Source organism: Callithrix jacchus, chromosome 15, assembly GCF_049354715.1.
Source record: "Callithrix jacchus isolate 240 chromosome 15, calJac240_pri, whole genome shotgun sequence".
NCBI lineage: Eukaryota > Metazoa > Chordata > Mammalia > Primates > Cebidae > Callithrix > Callithrix jacchus.
This window is the reverse complement of record NC_133516.1, coordinates 59663462-59683628: the sequence shown is the minus strand read 5'-3', so window position 1 is coordinate 59683628 and position 20167 is coordinate 59663462. Positions and strand designations below refer to the sequence as shown.

At 37.5% G+C, this 20167-nt stretch overlaps 1 protein-coding gene across 17 annotated transcripts in view; it reads right to left on the bottom strand.

The window, feature by feature from the left end:
• CNTN4 (contactin 4) overlaps window positions 1-20167 on the bottom strand; it is a 994033-nt gene that overhangs the window by 520055 nt on the left and 453811 nt on the right. For 13 of the 17 annotated variants that reach the window (XM_078351516.1, XM_008982045.5, XM_078351518.1 and 10 more), the window contains one exon: window positions 366-508. The exons of the other annotated variants lie outside the window; for them this stretch is intronic. In XM_078351516.1, coding sequence (XP_078207642.1) covers window positions 366-420 — 55 coding nt within the window. In that variant the 5' untranslated portion in view covers window positions 421-508. The remainder of the gene's footprint in view (window positions 1-365; window positions 509-20167) is intronic. 17 annotated transcript variants of the gene reach the window in all.

Here is a 20167-nt window from a genome sequence, read left to right as displayed (position 1 = left end):
AAACTTCCATCCACTGAAATGAAAGTAGGCAATACTCCAGACTATATCATCAGTTTTACTGCCCCATATCTCTGTGCAAATGGACACTGGGATGAGCAAAACTAACAATGTTCAAACTAAATAATGGCTCAAACGACTGTAAAAGGACCAGATAGACAGGTGAAGCATCAGTGTCTATCTCTGGATACAACACCATGAATAAAAGACCATCAGGAAGGTATACTCAACAGTGTCAGCAAATGCTAGTCATAGTACCGTACACTCTTGTGATTTCATCATTGCCATCTAAAGTGAAGGCCCACTTTTGAATTAGTGTGAAATACAGTGGCATTTCTAAATCAAAAAGTTTTAAAATGACACTCTACCTGCAAGGCACAACATGAATGATTGCAGTACCAGCAGTTCCCATGGCAACCTCATCTTCAGTTTCCGAGGTGAAAGGGAGTTTCAAGTCCAATAACAAGTGAATAGAATCGCTGCTTCTTTTAAGTTTTGTATAACCTTTAATCTGTAGGAAAGAAGACACATTACAATGAGATTTGGGAGTATTTCTCCTTGTGGTCTCTGCAAGTTTATCTTTACTTGAATATAAATAAAACTCACTTGTGGGAAAGTACCATTGGAGGGGAAGAGAGGAACATGTTAAATTATTAATATAAAGCAAATAAGCCTCCTATTCTTTTCTTTCAAATAATACTCAGGCAGGGATTGGAGCTGAGGTGTGCCTGTGGCTACTGAGTGAAGACAAGTACAGTTTCTGATTAGACATAAACCAACCTGAAGGCAGGGGAATGGAATATGCTTTGCAATATCCCTCTGTGTCCAGACTCCATTCTTATTTATTTTCCAATTAGAAATTTTTTTTAAAAAAGCAAATACAGAACTGCCACAGACTAAAGTAGGGTTCACATTGGTGGACCTCAGGTAGAAATTCCCAATTTTAATAATGGAGTTATATCGGGGGGGAAATTATGACTACCCCATTGATTCAAATATTTTTTCCCTTTGCCACATGCTTCATTTCTAACATGCCATAGAAATATGCAGCTCCGAGAACGATCCAAGATGGCCGATCGCTAACATCCCGGGATTGCAGCTCTCAGGGAAGGCGCGGAGAACTAGAGGACGCCACACTTTCAGACAAAGTCTGGTCGCTTACGGAGCAGAAGATCCCCCAGTGGTGGAAACACACGGGTCGCCAGCAAGACTCTCGTGGTCGGCATGGCAGCTCTCCGAGCAGAGTAAACGGGACCGCTTTCCCTTCTGACCGAGGTTTGGAGCCCCAGGAAGGCAGAGTCGCTTACTACGGAAACAAGAAGGAAGCCCGACAGGAGAATCCTGGGCAGAAAAGCACCAACAGTTTTAACGCCGCTGCTCTGGCCCTGGGAACTAACAACCTGGACGTCCACTCAAGAGACCTAATCTGAAAGTTGGTAATTTCAAAGACGAGAGGAGGATAAATTTACAATGACGGGAAGAAACCAGCGTAAAAAAGCTGAGAATACTCAAAGTCAGAACGCCTCTCCCTCTAAAGATGATCACAGTTCCACATCGACAATGGAACAAGGCTTGATGGAGAACGAGCGCCTCCTGAGGACAGAATCACTCTTCAAGGAATGGATAATAACAAACTTTGGTGAGTTAAAAGAATATGTTGTAGCCCACCGTAAAGAAACTAGGAACTTTGAAAAAAGGTTTGATGAAATCCTATTGAGAATAGACAACTTAGAGAGGAGTATGAGTGAATTAATGGAACTGAAGAATACAATACAGAAACTCCGAGAAGTATGCACAGGTTTAAACACTCGAACTGTTCAAGCAGAAGAAGGGATATCAGAGGTCAAAGTCCAACTTAATGAAATAAAACGTGAAGAAAAGATTAGAGAAAAAAGGATAAAAAGGAATGAGCAAAGTCTCCAAGAAATGTGGGACTATGTGAAAAGACCAAATTTACGTTTGATAGGTGTACCTGAATGCGACAGAGAGAATGAATCCAAGCTGGAAAATACCCTTCAGGCTATTATTCAGGAAAATTTTCCTAAACTAGCAAAGCAGGTCAACATTCAACCCCAGGTAATACAGAGAACACCACAAAGATATTCCTCAAGAAGAGCAACCCCAAGGCACATAATCGTTAGATTCACCAGGTTTGAAACGAAGGAGAGGATACTAAGGGCAGCCAGAGAGAAAGGTTGGATAACCCACAAAGGCAAGCCTATCAGACTTATAGCAGATCTCTCGGCAGAAACTCTACAGGCCAGAAGAGAGTGGGGGCCAATATTCAACATCCTCAAAGAACAGAACCTTCAGCCCAGAATTTCATATCCAGCCAAACTAAGCTTCACAACTGAGGGAAAAATAAAATCTTTTATGAACAAGCAAGAACTCAGAGATTTTATTACCACCAGGCCTGCTTTACAAGAGCTTCTGAAAGAAGCATTACACACAGAAACAAACAACCAGTTTTAGCCTTTCTAAAAATACACCAAAAAGTAAAGAGCACCAACATAAAGAAGAATTTACACCAACAAATGGATAAAACAGCCAGTCAACATCAAATGGCAGTAACCCTAAATTTAAATTGACTAAATTCCCAATCAAAAGACACAGCCAAAACCCAACGGCATGTTACATCCAGACCTGTTTCACATGCAAGGATACACAAAGACTCAAAACAAAGGGATGGAGAAAGATTTACCAACCAAATGGAGAGCAAAAATAAATAATAAAGAAATAAAAAGCAGGAGTTGCAATTCTTGTATCGGATAAAATAGATTTTAAAGCAACAAAGATATAGTGGTAAAAGGATCAATACAACAACAAGAGCTAACGATCCTAACACCCAGATAGGAGACTTAGATTCAATGAGACAGAAAATTAATAAGGATATCAAGGACTCGAACTCAGATCCAGAACAAGTAAACTTAATAAATATTTATAGAGCTCTCCACTTCAAATACACAAAATATACATTCTTGTCAATACCACATCACACCTACCCATTAGTTTAAATAAAACATTGATTGGCCATTATTAATACCCAATTTTTTTCAAAATAAAGCAATATTTCCATTTACTCTCCCTCTTTCTCTTCCTCTTTCTTCCTCTCCTTTACTTATTTTTTTTTTCTTTCCTTCTCTCAAAAAAAAAAAGAAATCAACTTGTAAACCTCTAGATCCAGGTCGGCAATGTCTCTTTCATTGCTTGATTTCCTTCCTTCCCTTCCCTCCCTCCCTCCCTCCCTCCCTGCTTCCTCCCTTCCTTCCTTCCTTCATCCCTTCCTTCCTCCCTACTGTCCTTCTTCCCTTCCTTCCTGCCTTCCTCCCCCCACCAAAAAAAAAAAAAGAAATATGCAGCTCCAGTGCCTAGTTAGAGAAATCCAACCAGCTATCAGTAGCTGCCTACTAGGTTCATTTGCATAAATCCAGCACATAATTAGGAACACTAATACTTCTGTTAGCCAGGAATGTTGAATTAGGAGAATTCTGCAGTAAAGAGAGGCTACTCATTACCTTTACCAAAAGCTTTTTAAGTAACTGAGTGAAGCTGTGGGACACTGTCATACTGGGGAATGTAGGAATGTCCTTGCTTAAGGGAACAGGTGCCTTTAGCTCAAGCAGATGGGGAATGTGGAACACAGATCCAGGGTTGGAGGGACATCCACAACTTTTCAAAGAAAAGTTGAATATATTGCTGTATTTTGAAAATATCCTAAGGTTTATGTATTGAAAATTAGTTTAAAATACTTTTTAAGGTCAGCTGTGGTAGCTCACACCTGTAATCCCAGAACTTTGGAAGGCCAAGATGGGAGGATCACTTGAGGCCAGGAGTTCAAGACCAGCCTGGGCAACATAGTGAGACCCTCACTTTTACAAAAAAAAATTAAAAATCAGCCTGGCATGGTGGTACATGCCTGTAGTCCAAGTTACTCAGGCGGCTAAGACAGGAGGATTACTTCAACCCAGTAATTCGAGACTGTAGTAAGTCATAATCATTCCACTGCATTGTAGCCTGGGCAACAGAAGGAGACCGTGTCTTAAAAGAAAAAAAAAAAAAATTTAAACACTGCATGACTCAAGTAAAGCCAAATTGCCATCCGGTGCTGAAGGATTGCAACATGAAGTTAGTGAAACAGAACTCTCTCTGTGGTTCCTCTCATCTACTCATCTCTTCTTCTACCTATCCTGCCAGCATGCCATGTGTGAATGTATATATGAAGCATCTTCTGCTTGCCAGAGACAAGGTGAAGCACTGGACCTACCCAAAAGGAACAAGACACCATCTCTATCCTCTAGAGTCTCTTTATCTAGTAAGGGCTCTTACCCACAATTTCAAGTAATTGCAATATGATATGTCCTTATTATGGAAGGAGGAAACTTTTCATTTGGGAATCCTCATAAAGGAGGTGAGCTCCCCCTGGGGTCTGAAAGATGAGCAGGATGCTACCCAGTCATCAGTTAATCAAATAAACCAGAAATCTAGGGAATTGGGAGTCCTGCCTTCTGTTTAAAACTCTGGCAGAAACCTGTTATGTGGTCCTGGCTAATCCACTCCATCCAACCTCCCTCAGAATCTTGTTTCAAGGGAAACCTGGTTTCCCTTTGAAACTCCTTTGAAAACTCCACAGCATCCTACATTGCCATATATTACTGTGGTCTCAATGTGTTATTTTAGCTTTCATTTAAAAATATATTACATTTATATTACTTCTAAATTGACAAATAATAAATGTATATATTTATGGTATGCAAAGTGATGTTTTGATATATGTATCCACTGTGGGAGCCCCACTATTTTTAAGCAGAAAAGAACTTGGAGTTTCTCGTCTTACTCCCACTTATAAGAAAAACACTGTGAGCAAACACAGGCTTACATGAAAACATGGACCAACACAAGCTACTTAATGATGGGCTCTTAGCATTAATTTAAACCATGTGATCACTGCAAAGCCTGTATGTTTACTAGGAAGCTAATAGAAAATGAACAACCATCATTAGAGAACTTGCCTTTCTTTTGTGCCCTTTAATAGCTGAGTTTCTGATAAAGCTAGTCTTAATATGTTGTGAAGACAAAAGGGACTCTTAACTTCTGATCTGCTGATATGACAAAAAGCCAACAGTATCTCTAATTGGATATGTTCAGATATTCTTCTGACATGCATGGTGATTAGGCCATTTTAGATAAACAGGATGTGCTGATCAATGAAAACTATTAATGTCTTAAGCAAATGATCAGGGTATTAATAATTAATTTTGTGAGAGAAATGTCATCTCGGACCTCAGGATTGATCTACAGTGTTAAGCAGTTTCTTGAAGCAATTAAAATTAGCTTAGGAAATGTATCCAATTACATGATAAAGATTTAGTTCATGATATGATACTATTTACAGTGCATGTTCTATTAAGGGCTATAGATTTTTAAGGATGGAAAAGTTCAAGAAACCTATTGGCATTTATTTACATTCGGGTAGGTAAGGTTCACCCTCGCTAATCAGAAATAATGGGGTCATGGACAGTAATCTTTCAGTGGGCAGTGGTAATCAAAGCATCAGGTTTTCTGAAGGGAGCTGAAGATTCATGGATCTCATGTGGTACTCTGGTGCAGGATACAAAGTTTCATAATTTCCATTTTTCTGTCAGAGCCAGAAAGAAAGCTGCAGGATGAGCCAAGAGTTATGGTGGCAATAGATTTCCCCTGCAGCTGTGAGCTCTCTCTGGCTTATCCAAAGGTGGCTGTAGCAAAGGTAGTATACTCAGCACTTACTTTGAGATCCTGCCGAAGGATGAGACTCATAAATCCTGGGAAGGAAGTCACACAATGAAACAGGCCTCAGTTGTTTTCTCTCACTGAGCCAGGAGGAGATGAATAACTAAGAATTGTACAAGGTGTTTTTTTTTTTTTCACATTCATGCACAGAACAAAACTTCCCTCAACGCTTCAAACAGTCCTCATACTGACAGTCATACTGAAGATCTCTGGACTAAGTGCTGAAAACAAAAGCATGAATCAGTTTTCCCTTGAGAGTCCTGGTTTCCAAGAATCTATATCCAGGGCTTCATCATGTATTTATCTGTTTTGGGCACTCCACTGGATTAAAATTTTGCTGGTATCCAAATAGTACTGATTCAGCTCAACAAAAAATGTAATTGTGTTTACCACATGGTAGGGACAGGGCTAGGTGTTGGGTATGTAGAATTTAGGGAGGTGTGGGTCTTGTAGTCAAGGGGCTCACAGTTTTACTTGGCAAGAGGAACTAATAAACCAGTAATTATAATTTGCAGCAAGGCGTGTAGTAAGTTTATTAAGAACAAGGTGTTAAGGAAGCAAAAGATTATCACTGAACTGAGCTGGGAGGTAGGATAGAGCAGGAGCTTCAAGAAAGCTCCCCAAAGGGGCCACCAGTTTGAAGTGATTCACAAAGTATAAATAAGAGGCAGGAAGGGAATTCTGAGCCAAGTGACTTGGAAAACAAACTGGCAAGAAGCTGTGAGAATGTTCAAGTTATAGCAGTGCAAGATAATGAAAAGCATAGTCTGCTGAGTCTAGCTTGTGCTCTATTCCTGGACTTCCCATTCTCCATCTACGTGGTCCAGCTGTGAAATAGCAGCAACGTACATATGTGCCAAGCTCGTGGAAAGGATTAATGAGATTGCATGGAAGGCACTGAGCTCAGGTACTGGCGCAAAGTTAAAACCTCATAACTATCCTTGTTAAAGACAGCACAATACAGCCTGAGTTTGGGAGTTACGGGCTGAGGGGGAAAGAGGCTGGAAGGCAAATCACGAGCCTGGTCTCCTGTCATCTTTGAATGTAAATTAAAGATTCTAGACTTGATTCTGAAGGCTATGGGGAGGGTGAGAATGACTTTCAACAGGGGAAGGACCTAAACAGGTTTGATTTTTCTGTATGAAGATCTGCTAAAAATACAATCCCCCAAGGCACACTATATATATTTACCATTTTACTTTTCTCCTCTGGTTAGCAAGTTAACTACATCTCTACTTACTAAGTATAATTCCAATAAAATATGTTTTTCAAGGCCTCATGGCAGCAAGACAGAGTGGGAAAACATGGATTCATGCACACTGAATTCTTCCTGGATTTACCACAGATTATCTAACTTTGGGAAAGCCACTTAGTCTCTGCAAACATGTTTGTTTGTAGGTTAGGGATCATGCCAGAAGCCCTATCTTCCTCACAAGTGTACTGTGAAGGTCAACTGGCTTGTTTTGCATGTGAGTATTAACTATCGTCATTTAAACTTAGATTCAAATTCTACCTTCTGGCCCCCGCCAAATAGATTTTTAACTCTATGAAGGTAGAAATCTTTGTATTCTTGATTGATGTTTAAGAGGCACATAGAATAGTGAACCACCAGAACAGGCAGCCAATCAGTAGCTGATATGTAAAGGAAAGAATAAAAGTAGCTAACTTATTTTGTGGACCTATCAGGTGATCATACATTCACTTCTCATTTAATCGTTATAACATGGCTGGGAGTCAGCCATCTTCATCCTCTATAAAATTACAACCTTGGAAATTAGAATATGAGAGGCTATGAAACTTGTCCAAGGTTAAATATCTAGAAATCAATAGAGCCAGTATTGAAATCTATGTCTTCACACTTCAAATACTCAACTTGTTTCTAAAGGTAATGAACTCTTTTCTAAAAGTAATGTATCTTTTAAAGTGTGACATAACGTTCTGATCATGACTCTTTTCTCTCTAACTTTTCACGTTGTCCTTTTGCAGAAGTAAAGCCAGATGCCAGTAAGCCAAGGTGCATAATCTGTAATATTTATGATGTAAAGGACAGCACAGGTTTCAGAGCTGAGACTTTGTCAGAAGGCTACGTTTCACTAGTGTTAACTCAGAAGTCCTTTGTGATAGTATAATTGTGAATAAGTTTCTTTACTCCTAAGTGAAGAACAACAAACATTTATTTTCTTGCTAATTATTACTTAGAGTGCTACCCTTCTTAAGGCAGAGATTTTCTAAAACGGATCATCCACAGTTGCCATTTGTAGAGTTGAGAGTTTCCTAACTCTGTAATTAGCTAATGAGGGGTACGGTCAATCACAATGGTGAGGACTCGCGGAACAGAAATGAAAGCAAGAGAGAAAATAGGCTTCCTCAGAAAGCAATATGCCAATAGCTTTAGAGGAAAATGGCATACAGTCAAATCTTAATGTTCAATCAGTCAATAGATATTTGCTGAGTGCCCATTATTCAATTGGTAAAATGTGAAATATAAAGAGTTTTGGGTCAAGGTCTCTCCCCACAAGGATATTATAACTCTGTTGGATAGAAAAGATTATTGACCATGCAAGATAGTTTAAGTTTGTATGTCAAATGAGTAGTACAGATTATCTATACTTCCTGTGATTATGGTAGTTAGTGTATAGGTTATTCTTAGATAATAAAAATTGATATCATATCAGTCAATCAAATTAACATGCTGGATTTTCTCCTTCTACCAGCTTTATACTATATATAGCAGTAAAAACAGATTTCACTCCTATAGGTGATGTCTTTCCTACTTCACTGGAGATTGGAGTAAGTAGTCTGCCAGGAATGGTGGAAAAATATGTGTTGCTTGGTTTCTCTCACTGGATTATTTGTCCCAAGCATCTGAAAATGTGAATAGAACAGTGTAAAAGAAAAGAAGACATAAGGGACTTGGATAATATATTTGGGAAGCTACATCTATTAAACAAGAGGCAGACATGTATAAGATGGAATCCCTTATTTAGAACATACAAACCTACCCAATGGCTGATTTAGACACTGTTTCCATTATAAGACCACATTAAAGAAGACCTTGAGGAATGATGAAGGGTCAGCTAAGGTATACAGTTGCTCCCCATTTTAAAAGACTTTCTACTTGTGATGATTCTAACCATAAATATAGTGAGGCAGAAATCATCTGGAATAAAAACCAGGTAGCTAATGTATCACCTTACCTACTGAACATCCTTACTTAATTACATCCTTAACTTACTGAAGCATCTCTTACATAGTCTGAGAGTCCACAGCTTTGCAGATTAATTTGGAGAAGTCTTTCACTGAAATTTCTTGCAGTATATACCTACTACCAATTTCTCAATATACTTTCCCCTTATAGAAAACCTTATTCTACTTTGATGTTGGACCTTTATATTTTGGTACTGAGAAGACCCTTTTCCAAAAACTGTAGTAACATCAATAATCACAAAGATATTTCAAAAGATCAATGGGATAAGATTCAGAGTAACTGGGTTCCAGGCTGAGTACTGTTATTTGCTTGCTGGACAAGTTTCTTCAGGAATAGAACAGAGGACTGGACCAGATTGTTTTTAAGGATTCTTGAAACTTTTAATTATATTATTCTATAAGAAGAAGGTTATATATGCCAAAGATATTTAAGTAGTTAAATGAAGTAGTGACTATGTTTTTGTCATTCCCAGAGCCATTCAAGGCTTGTAACAGTGTTTTTGGATTATATCATCTTCCCATTCATCAAAGTTGCTTCAGATATTCTACTTTTAAATTCTGTGTATTACACTGTTACTGAAAGTTTAATCCCAAACCACGAGTCCATATCCACTGTCCCATAACCTTCACTAAGTAATTACTTATTATAATTCTTTTAAACATTTTATTTAATTTTTACTTTTATTAAGGGAATGTTTGAACATAGCTTAAATACTAGCAGTTAGTTCCCTGAGGAAAATATTGTTCAGGGGCAACAAGCTGTTTTTCTGGTAAGTAGTTCAATAATAATAATTTGAAAAAATAACATGCTTATACTACTATTTCTTGATTGTTTTGTTTTATGTATTATTAATTTGTTATGAATGATGATATTCAGCTCTCTTACATAATCACTCCCAGTGATAGGCATGCATACACAAACACAAACACGCCTTGCTTCTGTTGTCCAAACTTAGTTATAGAACATAATTTCATTATTTGTTAGCTGAGCTTGAGAGTATACTGCTTTTATTTCCTTTTTTTAATAGTATTTGGTTTTTTTCTGAATTAATAATTTCCTCTTTAATAACAAAAATTTATGGTGTCTAAGTATAAACCATAAATTCATCATAAACATTCTATCATAGCTAATGCTTTCAATATTTTCAAACACACCTTATACTCCATCAGTTTTAATTAGTATTATTTATTTAGGACATATAGATATTTAACACTTGAACAATTCAGTTGAAAAACAGATTTAAAAGGTTCTAGTCTTCTAATATTGTTTAGTTAAAAACAGAAGAGCCATGTATTCAGCTATAATTTTTTCACAATTATCCATACATATGAAGCTTATGTATCTGTGAGAGTACACAGTACAATGTAGTAAATCAGCAACATAAAAGTGTATGTGATTAAACTGGCAAACTGGAGATAATGTACTGGTAAAATATAGTACACAAATAAACTGGTAAACTGGAGATAATGTAATGGTAAAATATAGTACATAAATAAACTGGTAAACTGGAGATAATGTAATGGTAAAATATAGTGCATAAATAAACTGGCAAACTGGAGATAATGTACTGGTAAAATATAGTACACAAATAAACTGGTAAACTGGAGATAATGTAATGGTAAAATATAGTACATAAATAAACTGGTAAACTGGAGATAATGTAATGGTAAAATATAGTACAAAATAACTGGAGAAATGATAAATAATAGGTACCATTTACAGAACACTTACTACATAGTAGTCTCTGTATTATGTATTAACTCATATAACCTTTAAAACAACCTTGAAGGTAGACAACGATATTATTTTCATTTTATGGGTTAACTAAATTAGAGTTAATAAGTAATAGATAGGATTTCTCTGATTTTCCTCCCAAGTTTATTGTATATTTTATGCACAGACATGCATTGTTTTTATGTATGGTTTGATGAGATTTCAAAAACTTATACAGTCATACAACCACCATCACCATCATGATATAGAATATTTCTATCACTCACAAAATGAACCCTCAGAATGCTTATAAAATATTGGTGAAAATGTATATTAGTTCAGCCACTGTGAAAAGCAGTTTGGAGATTTCTTAAAGAACTTAAAACAGAACTACCATTTGCCCCAGAAATCCTATTACTGGTATATACCCAAGGAAAATAAATCAGGCTGGGCACAGTGGCTCACACCTGTAATCCCCACACTTTTAGAAGCTGGGGCAGGAGGACTGTTTCAGTCCAGGACTTCAAGAAAAGCCTGGGCAATACAGTGGGGTACCATCTCTACAAAATAATTTGAAAAGTTAGCCAGGCATAGTGGCTCCTTCCTGTAGTCCCAGTTACTTGCGAGGCTAACGTGGGAGGATTGTTTGAGCTCACTATTTGGAGGCTGCAAAGAGCCAAGATCATGCCACTGTGCTCTAGCATGAGTGACAGTTTAAGACCCTGTCTTAGAAACAAGAAAGAAAGAAAAATAAATAGTTCTACCAAAAAGACACGTGCACTGGTATGTTTGTCACGGTACTATTAATGGTCATAGAATCAACTTAGGTGCCCATTGACAGTGGATTAGATAAAGAAAATGTGGTACATACACATCATGGAATACTATGCAGCTATAAAAATGAATGAAGGGCTGGGTGCAGTGGCTCAGGCCTGTAATCCCAGCACCGTGGGAGGCCAATGCGGGTGGATCACGAGGTCAAGTGATCAAGACCATCCCGGTCAACATGGTGAAACCCCGTCTCTACTAAAAATACAAAAAATTAGCTGGGCATGGTGGCACGTGCCTGTAATCTCAGCTACTCAGGAGGCTGAGGCAGGAGAATTGCCTGAACCCAGGAGGAGGAGGTTGCGGTGAACTGAGATCGCGCCATTGCACTCCAGCCTGGGTAACAAGAGCAAAACTCCGTCTCAAAAAAAAAAAAAAAAATGAATGAAATGTTCTTTGCAGCAACATGGATGCACTGGAGGCCATTATCCTAAGCAAATTAATGCAGGAACAGAAATAAAAAAACAAACTTCATGATCTCACTTACAAGTGGGAGCTAAGTATTGCATATTCATGGACATAAAGATGGGAACAACAGACACTGGGGACTATTGGAACAAGGAGAGAGGGAGGGGTGGAAGGGCTGAAAACGGCTTATTGGGTACTATGCTCACTACTTGGGTGATAGGATCATTCATACCCTTAATTTCAGCATCACACAATATGTAACAAACCGACACATGTACACTCTGAATCTAAAATAAAAATTGAGATTATTTAAAATAAATGAACTCTGAAAATTTGATTTAAGACTATGGATACTTAAACACTCTGTTGAATTTCTCCCAAATAGTTCTTTGTAGCCTTATTATTAGAACAGCAGGCAACTGTAGTTTCTATAAAATATGTGGTGTTTTCATCTCACATTTAGATTGCGCCTCAGATACTTCTCCTTTCTTTACAATGTCATTCCCATGTTATTACACTCTCATTACAATAAAAACAAGAACAAAACTAGATCGTAGTTCAAGACAGGAAAATACATGGAGCACCACCACTCCTCCTTCCCACTCCTATGGAAAACAATGCTAATTGATTATGGCACTCTGCTACTTAGCCCAAGGGCAGCCCCAGAATCCTCTCAACATGGCATTTCAAGTAGACATGACAAAATCAATACAGATTGCAAGTAAAATAAAAATTCATTTGCTTCCCTATGGCAGTTGAGATCACTGGCTTTAGAATCACACAAGCCAGGTTTAAATCCCAGCTCTACCATTTAGCTGCTGTTCTTGGGCAAGTCATTTAACCTCTGTTAGCCTCACTTTCCTCTTTGGTAAAATGACAGTGAAGTTACACGGTTAGAAAAAGTTGAGTATGGTTTCAAGTCAGCAAACTTGCTGGAAAAACAAGAGAGGGAAGCAGTGGAAGAATCTGGTTCTGGGAGACCACAAATACAGGGAGCACATTGTGCCAAAGGTGGAAATCCATGACCCTTTGGATTTCCCCACTGTGCATTAGAAGAGAGTGGATGCAAGGGACTTGGGAGAAATTACAATCTTCAGAAACCCCACTCTCACCCATGCTTTCTGGGTACTGGGAAGTCAACTTTGCAAACTCTTTTAAAGCTCCTATCACCAGAGCAGGAAAGAAAGATTTCTTAGCAATCATCTCACGTTTGTTTTTCTTCTGCCCTCTGGTGTGCTGCAGAGTGCCAATTCTGCTAACCTCCCAAATAAATCACTGTTAATGAAGCATGCTACACATACAGACAGCAACAGGCATTTTTTAATCACCTAAACTAAAGAAGAGCTAAAGGTAAGCACAAAACACTCTAATACCTAATATATTAGGTGTCAAATTTAAAGTGGAAAGAACCGTGTGACTTTCAGGGCTTTTACTTGGATACACTAAGTGGGGAAGCTTACTAGTACATTCATCATTATGCACAGCTTGCCGATTGCTCGGACAGTCAAATCAGAAAATCAGATAACCAGTAGCCTAAAAGGGAGTCTGTATATCCTTAATCAGAAGCAGAAATAAGATTTCAAACACAAAAGCCTTATAAGGGGCTCTACCAAAATAGAGGGTTAAATAAAATAGACTATGACACTCTATTCTTAACTTACATTAGTGATGGAACTTTTAGTAACTGATACGCAGTATGATATAGCAATGAATAAGATAGAGTCTGCCCTCATGGAGATTATTTTATTATATGGGGTGGGGAATGACAATATAATACTCTAAGAGGGCTACAACAGTGGACAAATGCAACAATATCAGTCCAAAATATAAATGGTCTTTGTAGATAGACTTAAGTTCAAGTCTTAAACTTGTATTGTTTTAGGCAAGTTATTTCTGATTCTCCAATTTTATATCAATAAAATGGAGATAGTGAGCCTACCTCATATGTTTATAGAGAAGTATGTAAGATAATGCAAGCAAAATGGTCACCACAATAACGCAAAAGCGACATAAGCAACGTAATCTTAGTATGAGTGTTAGGAACTCAGAAGGAACTTAGAAGGAACTCAGAAGTCACTCTCTTAAAATAAATGGAGTTGGCCATGCACAGTGGCTCACATTTGTAATTTCAAAATTTTGGGAAGCCAAAGCAGGTGGATTACTTGAGCCCAGAAATTCGAGACTAGTCTAAGTAACATGGTGAAACCCCATCTCTACTAAAAATACAATTAGCTGGGTGTGATGGTACACTCCTGCAGTCCCAGATACTCAGGAGGCCGAGGTGGGAGAATCACCTGAGCCTGGGAAATCAAGGCTGCAGTGAGCCATAATTGTGTCACTGCACTCCAGCCTGGGTGATGGAAGTAGGACCCTGTCTTAAAAAAAAGAAGAAAAGAATAATAATAAATAAAAAAATAGGTGGAAGTTGGAACAGGAAACCACCCTACTTTTTAGCTAAGCTATAATATGGGATCTCCCATTTCATGTAATGATAAATAAACTGTGTTCAAGATCTCATGCCATTATATATTTATAGCTAAATATTAGATTAGAACACTCATCTGAAAATATTTTTTGGATATATGCAATATGTCAGGTATAGTACCAATAAGCACTGGGTATCATGGTAAAGTTGAGTCCTGCTATCATAGAGCTTGCATTCTTCTGCATTTTCTAGGTTTATTTGTCTATGAATACGTGCTCTTGAAGAGCAGAAGTACACCTCATATCATCATGCTTTAGTCCATGACTACATGCAGATGGTGGGATATTTCCATATCGTTTAACAAATGCTATTGAATTCTTATTTGGTATAAAATTGTTTTTCAGAAGCTTCCTGCAAATTAAACCAATCTATTTATGCAAGCCTCACCTCCATTTTCTTCTCTTTTCCACCCAAATCTGGGTCTCAGACATGAAAGATGATAAAGTGATAACAATGACAAGCTGGGTTTCTTTTCTTGAGTACTTCCCATGGGTCAGTTGCAATATAAAGGTTTTAGACAGATTACCAAATGCTTACAATAACTTGAGGAGGTAGACATATGATTATTTCCATTTGTCAAAGAGGAAAGTGGGGCTTGGAGGGTTAGGTGAGCCACTTATTTCTTTAGCATATGTTTCCCTACCTTCTTACTTCTATATCTGTAAGTGGCCAATTTCCTCCTAGTGTATTATATGAGGGCCGATAGCAGTGACATTCAAAAATAAAACTAGAGTAGAAAGCCAGTGAATTACTTTGCAAAGTTTGCCATTCTCTGCAATGGTGGGGATACTTTGTTATCAGATACAAACTAATATGACATAATTACAGCACATGGATCCAGAATCCTTAGTATATCAAGGGACTTTTTTCTCTCTTATATGAACAGCAGAAACTATGAATGTGACAGTTTTTAAAAAATTATTTATTGTTTTTATCAGTGGGTGGTTATCCATCTAGTTAGTATAATAGCCTGTTAGAGAGCAAGTGATAAATGTGTTCTTTGTTTAATCAGGCTGACTTAGGCCAAATTGGGCAAACACTAACTGGTTCTGAGAGAACCAGATTTCAGGCCTGGCCTGTCACATATATAACAGATGTCTCTCTAGTTCTGGGTGTGAAATGAGTATACGCTGCCAATCTACTTTTAACCATTCTATTTATGTTCTTCTTTAAAATGAGATAGAGTGATCATTTCCAGTTATATAGTGACTTTTGTCCAAAATTCTCCAAAGGACAGCACATTAATTCTTACTACACTCATTGAGATGAGGGTTAGTGTTACAGTATAATAATTTTTAGGCAGGAAAACTGAGGCATAAGAGAACATATTGAGTACATTACATTTAGGAAATTAAGAATTTACGTGTCTTTGTCTAAAGTTAATGTGGGAAAATACTAATATCAGGGTGGGAAAACTCAGTAGACTCCATATTAACCAAATATTCAAAATTAGTATCACTAATGATAAGACATACTGGTCTCATGTGCTCTTTGATAGGGAGCACTGAGAGGGACACAATACTCTTCTGTGGTCTCTTGCCAGCAATGCATGACCTCGATAAAATAATGAGTAAACATAAGACAATTGAGTAACATTCTACAACATAATTGACTAGTAGTTTTCAAAAGTGCCAGGATCTCAAAAGGCAGGAAAAGGCTCAGGAGCTGGCACAGACTCAAGATGAGTAAGGAGAAATGAATGCGATAAACACTGGGAGATTGTGGATTGCAGCCTGGACATTATGGAAAAACCAGTAAACTCCTAATGTCTGTTATTTAGTTAGCATGTTATACCAATGTCATTTTCCTGACATTAAACTGAACTATACTTATGTATGATAGTATGACATTGATCATACTATACTTACGTATGAAATTAACAACAGTAGAATCAGAGTGAAGGGCATATGAAAACGCTGACATTTTTGCAACTTTTCTGCAAGTATACAATTATTTTAAAATAAAGCCAATGCTGCATAAATAATATCCTACTCTGAAAATCAGACTTTTAAATGTCTTTTTGTTTTTACATCAGTGGAGCTACCCTTGTTGAAAGATGTGTACATACAACATGCCACTGCAGATATTATATTTATAGTTTGCAGCATCATTTCCAGAAAAAGTTCAAGGATCATAAAAGTTTACCCACAGAAGACAGATAGTCATAGAAAAAAATTATGTGAAAAAATAAATTCTGAACACCCAAGATGGTAATCAATATAATCAATGCTGTTACTTTGTTATAATAATTAAAATCGGACTGCTGAATAGTCACACTTAGGTATGAAAAGAATCAAGGTTACCATGCATATTAATGAAGAAAAAAACAAAGCCAGGATTTTGTACTTCCTGTATGCTAAAAATGCAGCATGCAGGTTTCCCCTAAATTTCTTATTTACTACTAGTGTAAGCTCCTTGCAATGCAATGTGAGATCTATGTAAAGAAAGATAAAAATATAAAAGTGGGAATAACTGTTAACACTACATTTTTGCTTTTGTTTGTCTTTTCCTGACATCCAATTTCCTCCTTGAATTAAAAGTCTAGGCATATTGGTAGGAGAAACTGTAGTAATTCTAGTGATCTGTGGAAACTGAAAAATAGTTGAATCATGTATAGAAAAAAATCTGAGGATAAAATCCTAATTAGTGATAACATGAATTTTGAGACTAAGGCTATTTCAGCGATCTGGCAAAAGACAAAGGAAAAACATAAATAGTTTAGGTTACTTCAGGAAAATTCAATGTAATGATTTGTTAAAGATTCGTGTCTACACACAGTTTCTCTTTTCTTGCCTACCAGCCCCTCCCTTACTGTATCTTAGCTGCAAGTTTCAAGACAACATCCTCAAGTTTAGAAAAAAAAACTTTGTCCTATTTCTTTTTAACATCTGACCCTCTACCAACAACCACAACAGTCACTAATTAAAAACTACACACACTCTTAACTTTGGACTTCAGAAGTTGTGTTTCTAAGCAATGTTGAGTAGGCATTCCTCATACGGTTATAATACAGGAAAAATACAGAAATCACATTTCCAAATATTATATATATATATTTTAATGTGATTTTATGCATGTATGTTTGTGTGTATATATGTGCTTGTATGTACACATATATAAAACTTACCAGGGCTCAGCTGTTAACAGCATGATTTGTTCTGTGGAAGAAAAAACCTATTTCACATCTGGTTAAGTGCTGCAGTAGCTAGACTGGATAAGGTGTGCATATTTTATATATAGTAAACACAGCATTATGCTGCATTCTGATTGAGGGTAACTTCCTAAAATATCTCATGCATTTGTAAGTAAACCATACAGGTTCACAAGAACAGGAAGGGTGTGTAATTAAATGTTTGTATATTTATATGCCCACCAGTTCTGCTGTCTTAAAACAAACCTTAAGGTGAGGTTCTTCTTGGTTAATTGCTGTTGTCAAGGAAAATGCCCTGGTTTGTCTCCACTTTTCCTTCAGGTATAAAACTCAGGATAGCCTCTTGTTGCCAATTTTTGTTTTGCTATAAATACATAACAAAGCCTCATTTGAAGTTTAAAAAAACTCTAAAATTATTTACTCTTTATAATTTTTCCAATATCCCCCAAATGGAAAGACAGTTTTTTTGTTTTGTTTTGTTTTTGACATGGAGTCTCGCTCTGTAGCCCAGGCTGGAGTGCAGTGGCATGATCTCTGCTCCTGCAACCTCTGCTACTTGGATCCCAGTCTAAGTGATTCTCCTGCCTCAGCTTCCTGAGTAATTGGGTTTACAAGTGTGTGCCACCATACCCAGCTAATTTTTGTATTTTTAGTAGAGACAGGGTTTCACCATGTTGGGCAGACTGGTCTTGAACTCCTGTCCTCATGATCTGCCCGCCTCAGCCTCCCAAAATGCTAAAATTACAGATGTGAGCCACTGCACCCAGCTGGAAAGATAGTTGAATGTTTACACTAGCAAACAGCTGGTTTCAAGGAAAAAAATAACATGTAGCTCTTGGTTTCTTGTCATAAGGTAGGAATCTTGAGAGGACCTTATCTGTCTAAAAGATGAACCTGGGATAATAGGTTACCCATGGTAGAATCCCTGAGAAAACTGAATAACAGTTTAAGAAATTCTCAATGAGTTCATGTCCTTTTTAGGGATATGGATGAATCTGGAAACCATCATTCTCAGCAAACTGACACAAGAACAGAAAACCAAACACTGCATGTTCTCACTCATAGGTGAATGTTAAACAATGAGAACACATGGGTACAGGGAGGGGAACATCACACACTGGGGTCTGTTGGGGGGTGGGAGGGCTAGGGGAGGGCCAGCAGGGAGCCGGGAGGTTGGGGAGGGACAACACTGGGAGAAATGCCTGATGTAGGTGACAGGGGATAGAGACAGCAAACCACCATGGCATGTGTGTACCTATGCAACAATCCTGCAAGATCTGCACATGTACCCCAGAACTTAAAGTACAATTAAAAAAGAAAAGAAAAGAAATTCTTACTTCTGAGTAGCCTGCCCCTCCAGGCCATTCTCTACAGTCCACCCATAGCTATATTACCATAGTACAACTCTGATCAAGCCTCCAACTTTCCACTGACATAATATACTTTTACAAAGTCAGTAAAGACCTGCTTAATCCAACTCTCACTAATCTCTGCAGCATAAATCTATATTAGAGCCATACTATGTGTTGGCTTGATACATCAGGCAATCTTGTCTCCTTATCTTTGCACCTGCTGTTCCCCTGTCTCGTCCCCTCTGTGCTTAGTTTCAAATTTGTAGCTTAGATGAATGAACGTGAGCTAAAAGCTTTCTCTGATCTCATAATAATGGCTTAGTACTTCTCATATGTTATATGCTGGATTCTGGATGCTGTCAAATATCCAGAATCCAGCATATGATATTCCAACCATTGTCTTTATGCCTTTGTTACTATCAATGCCTTAAAGGGAAAGCCAGATTCTCTCTCATTCATTAATCAGGGTGATTGGAAAATATCATACATGGTAAATACATGTTGAACTGATTTAAACTATAATGGATTTAATTACTGAGGAAAAAGCAGAGTAAGGCCAACAGCTCAAATTGTTGGCAGGAATTAATGTGCCAGAACCTAAGGAAGGACTAATCAGAAAATTATTCAGAACCATTTAAGAAGGTTAGTATTTCTCCTGGTTACCTTTGTAGACAAGTGACTCACAAAGTCGACTCAGGAATTCAAAAAGATATTTCAATAAAGATATGCATATGACAATCTAAATAGATACCCAAATTATCAGTTTGGAAACTTGTTTCTAAATCACAGATACCCAAATATATCTGATATAACAAAAAAATATCAAGGTCACAAGTGTTTTGGGGAGTAGAATTAGCTAACACAGACAGATCACTTTATTGTAAGATGTCTTATAGCTTTTAATAAGATGACACTGAATTCCAGTGTGTAAGAAAAGAGGTATTCTGTGTAGTGTTTCCTAAATTTACTTTTTCTTCCATGGGACAAAGGTTGTTCAGAATTCATTTCAGGACCTCATCTGGGACCTCTGTCATGTTTAGCAAAGACTAGCAAACTATGAGCTTTAGCCAAATCCCTTACAAATTATGGCCTAAAGGCCAAATCCCAGACCCTATAGCCAAAAACCTAACATCTGTTTTTGTAAGTAATATTGGAACGCATCAATGCTTGCTGATTTCAGCATTGCCTGTGACTGCTTTTGTGATACGATAGCAGAGGTGAGTAGCGTGACAAAAATTATATGGCCCATAAAATAA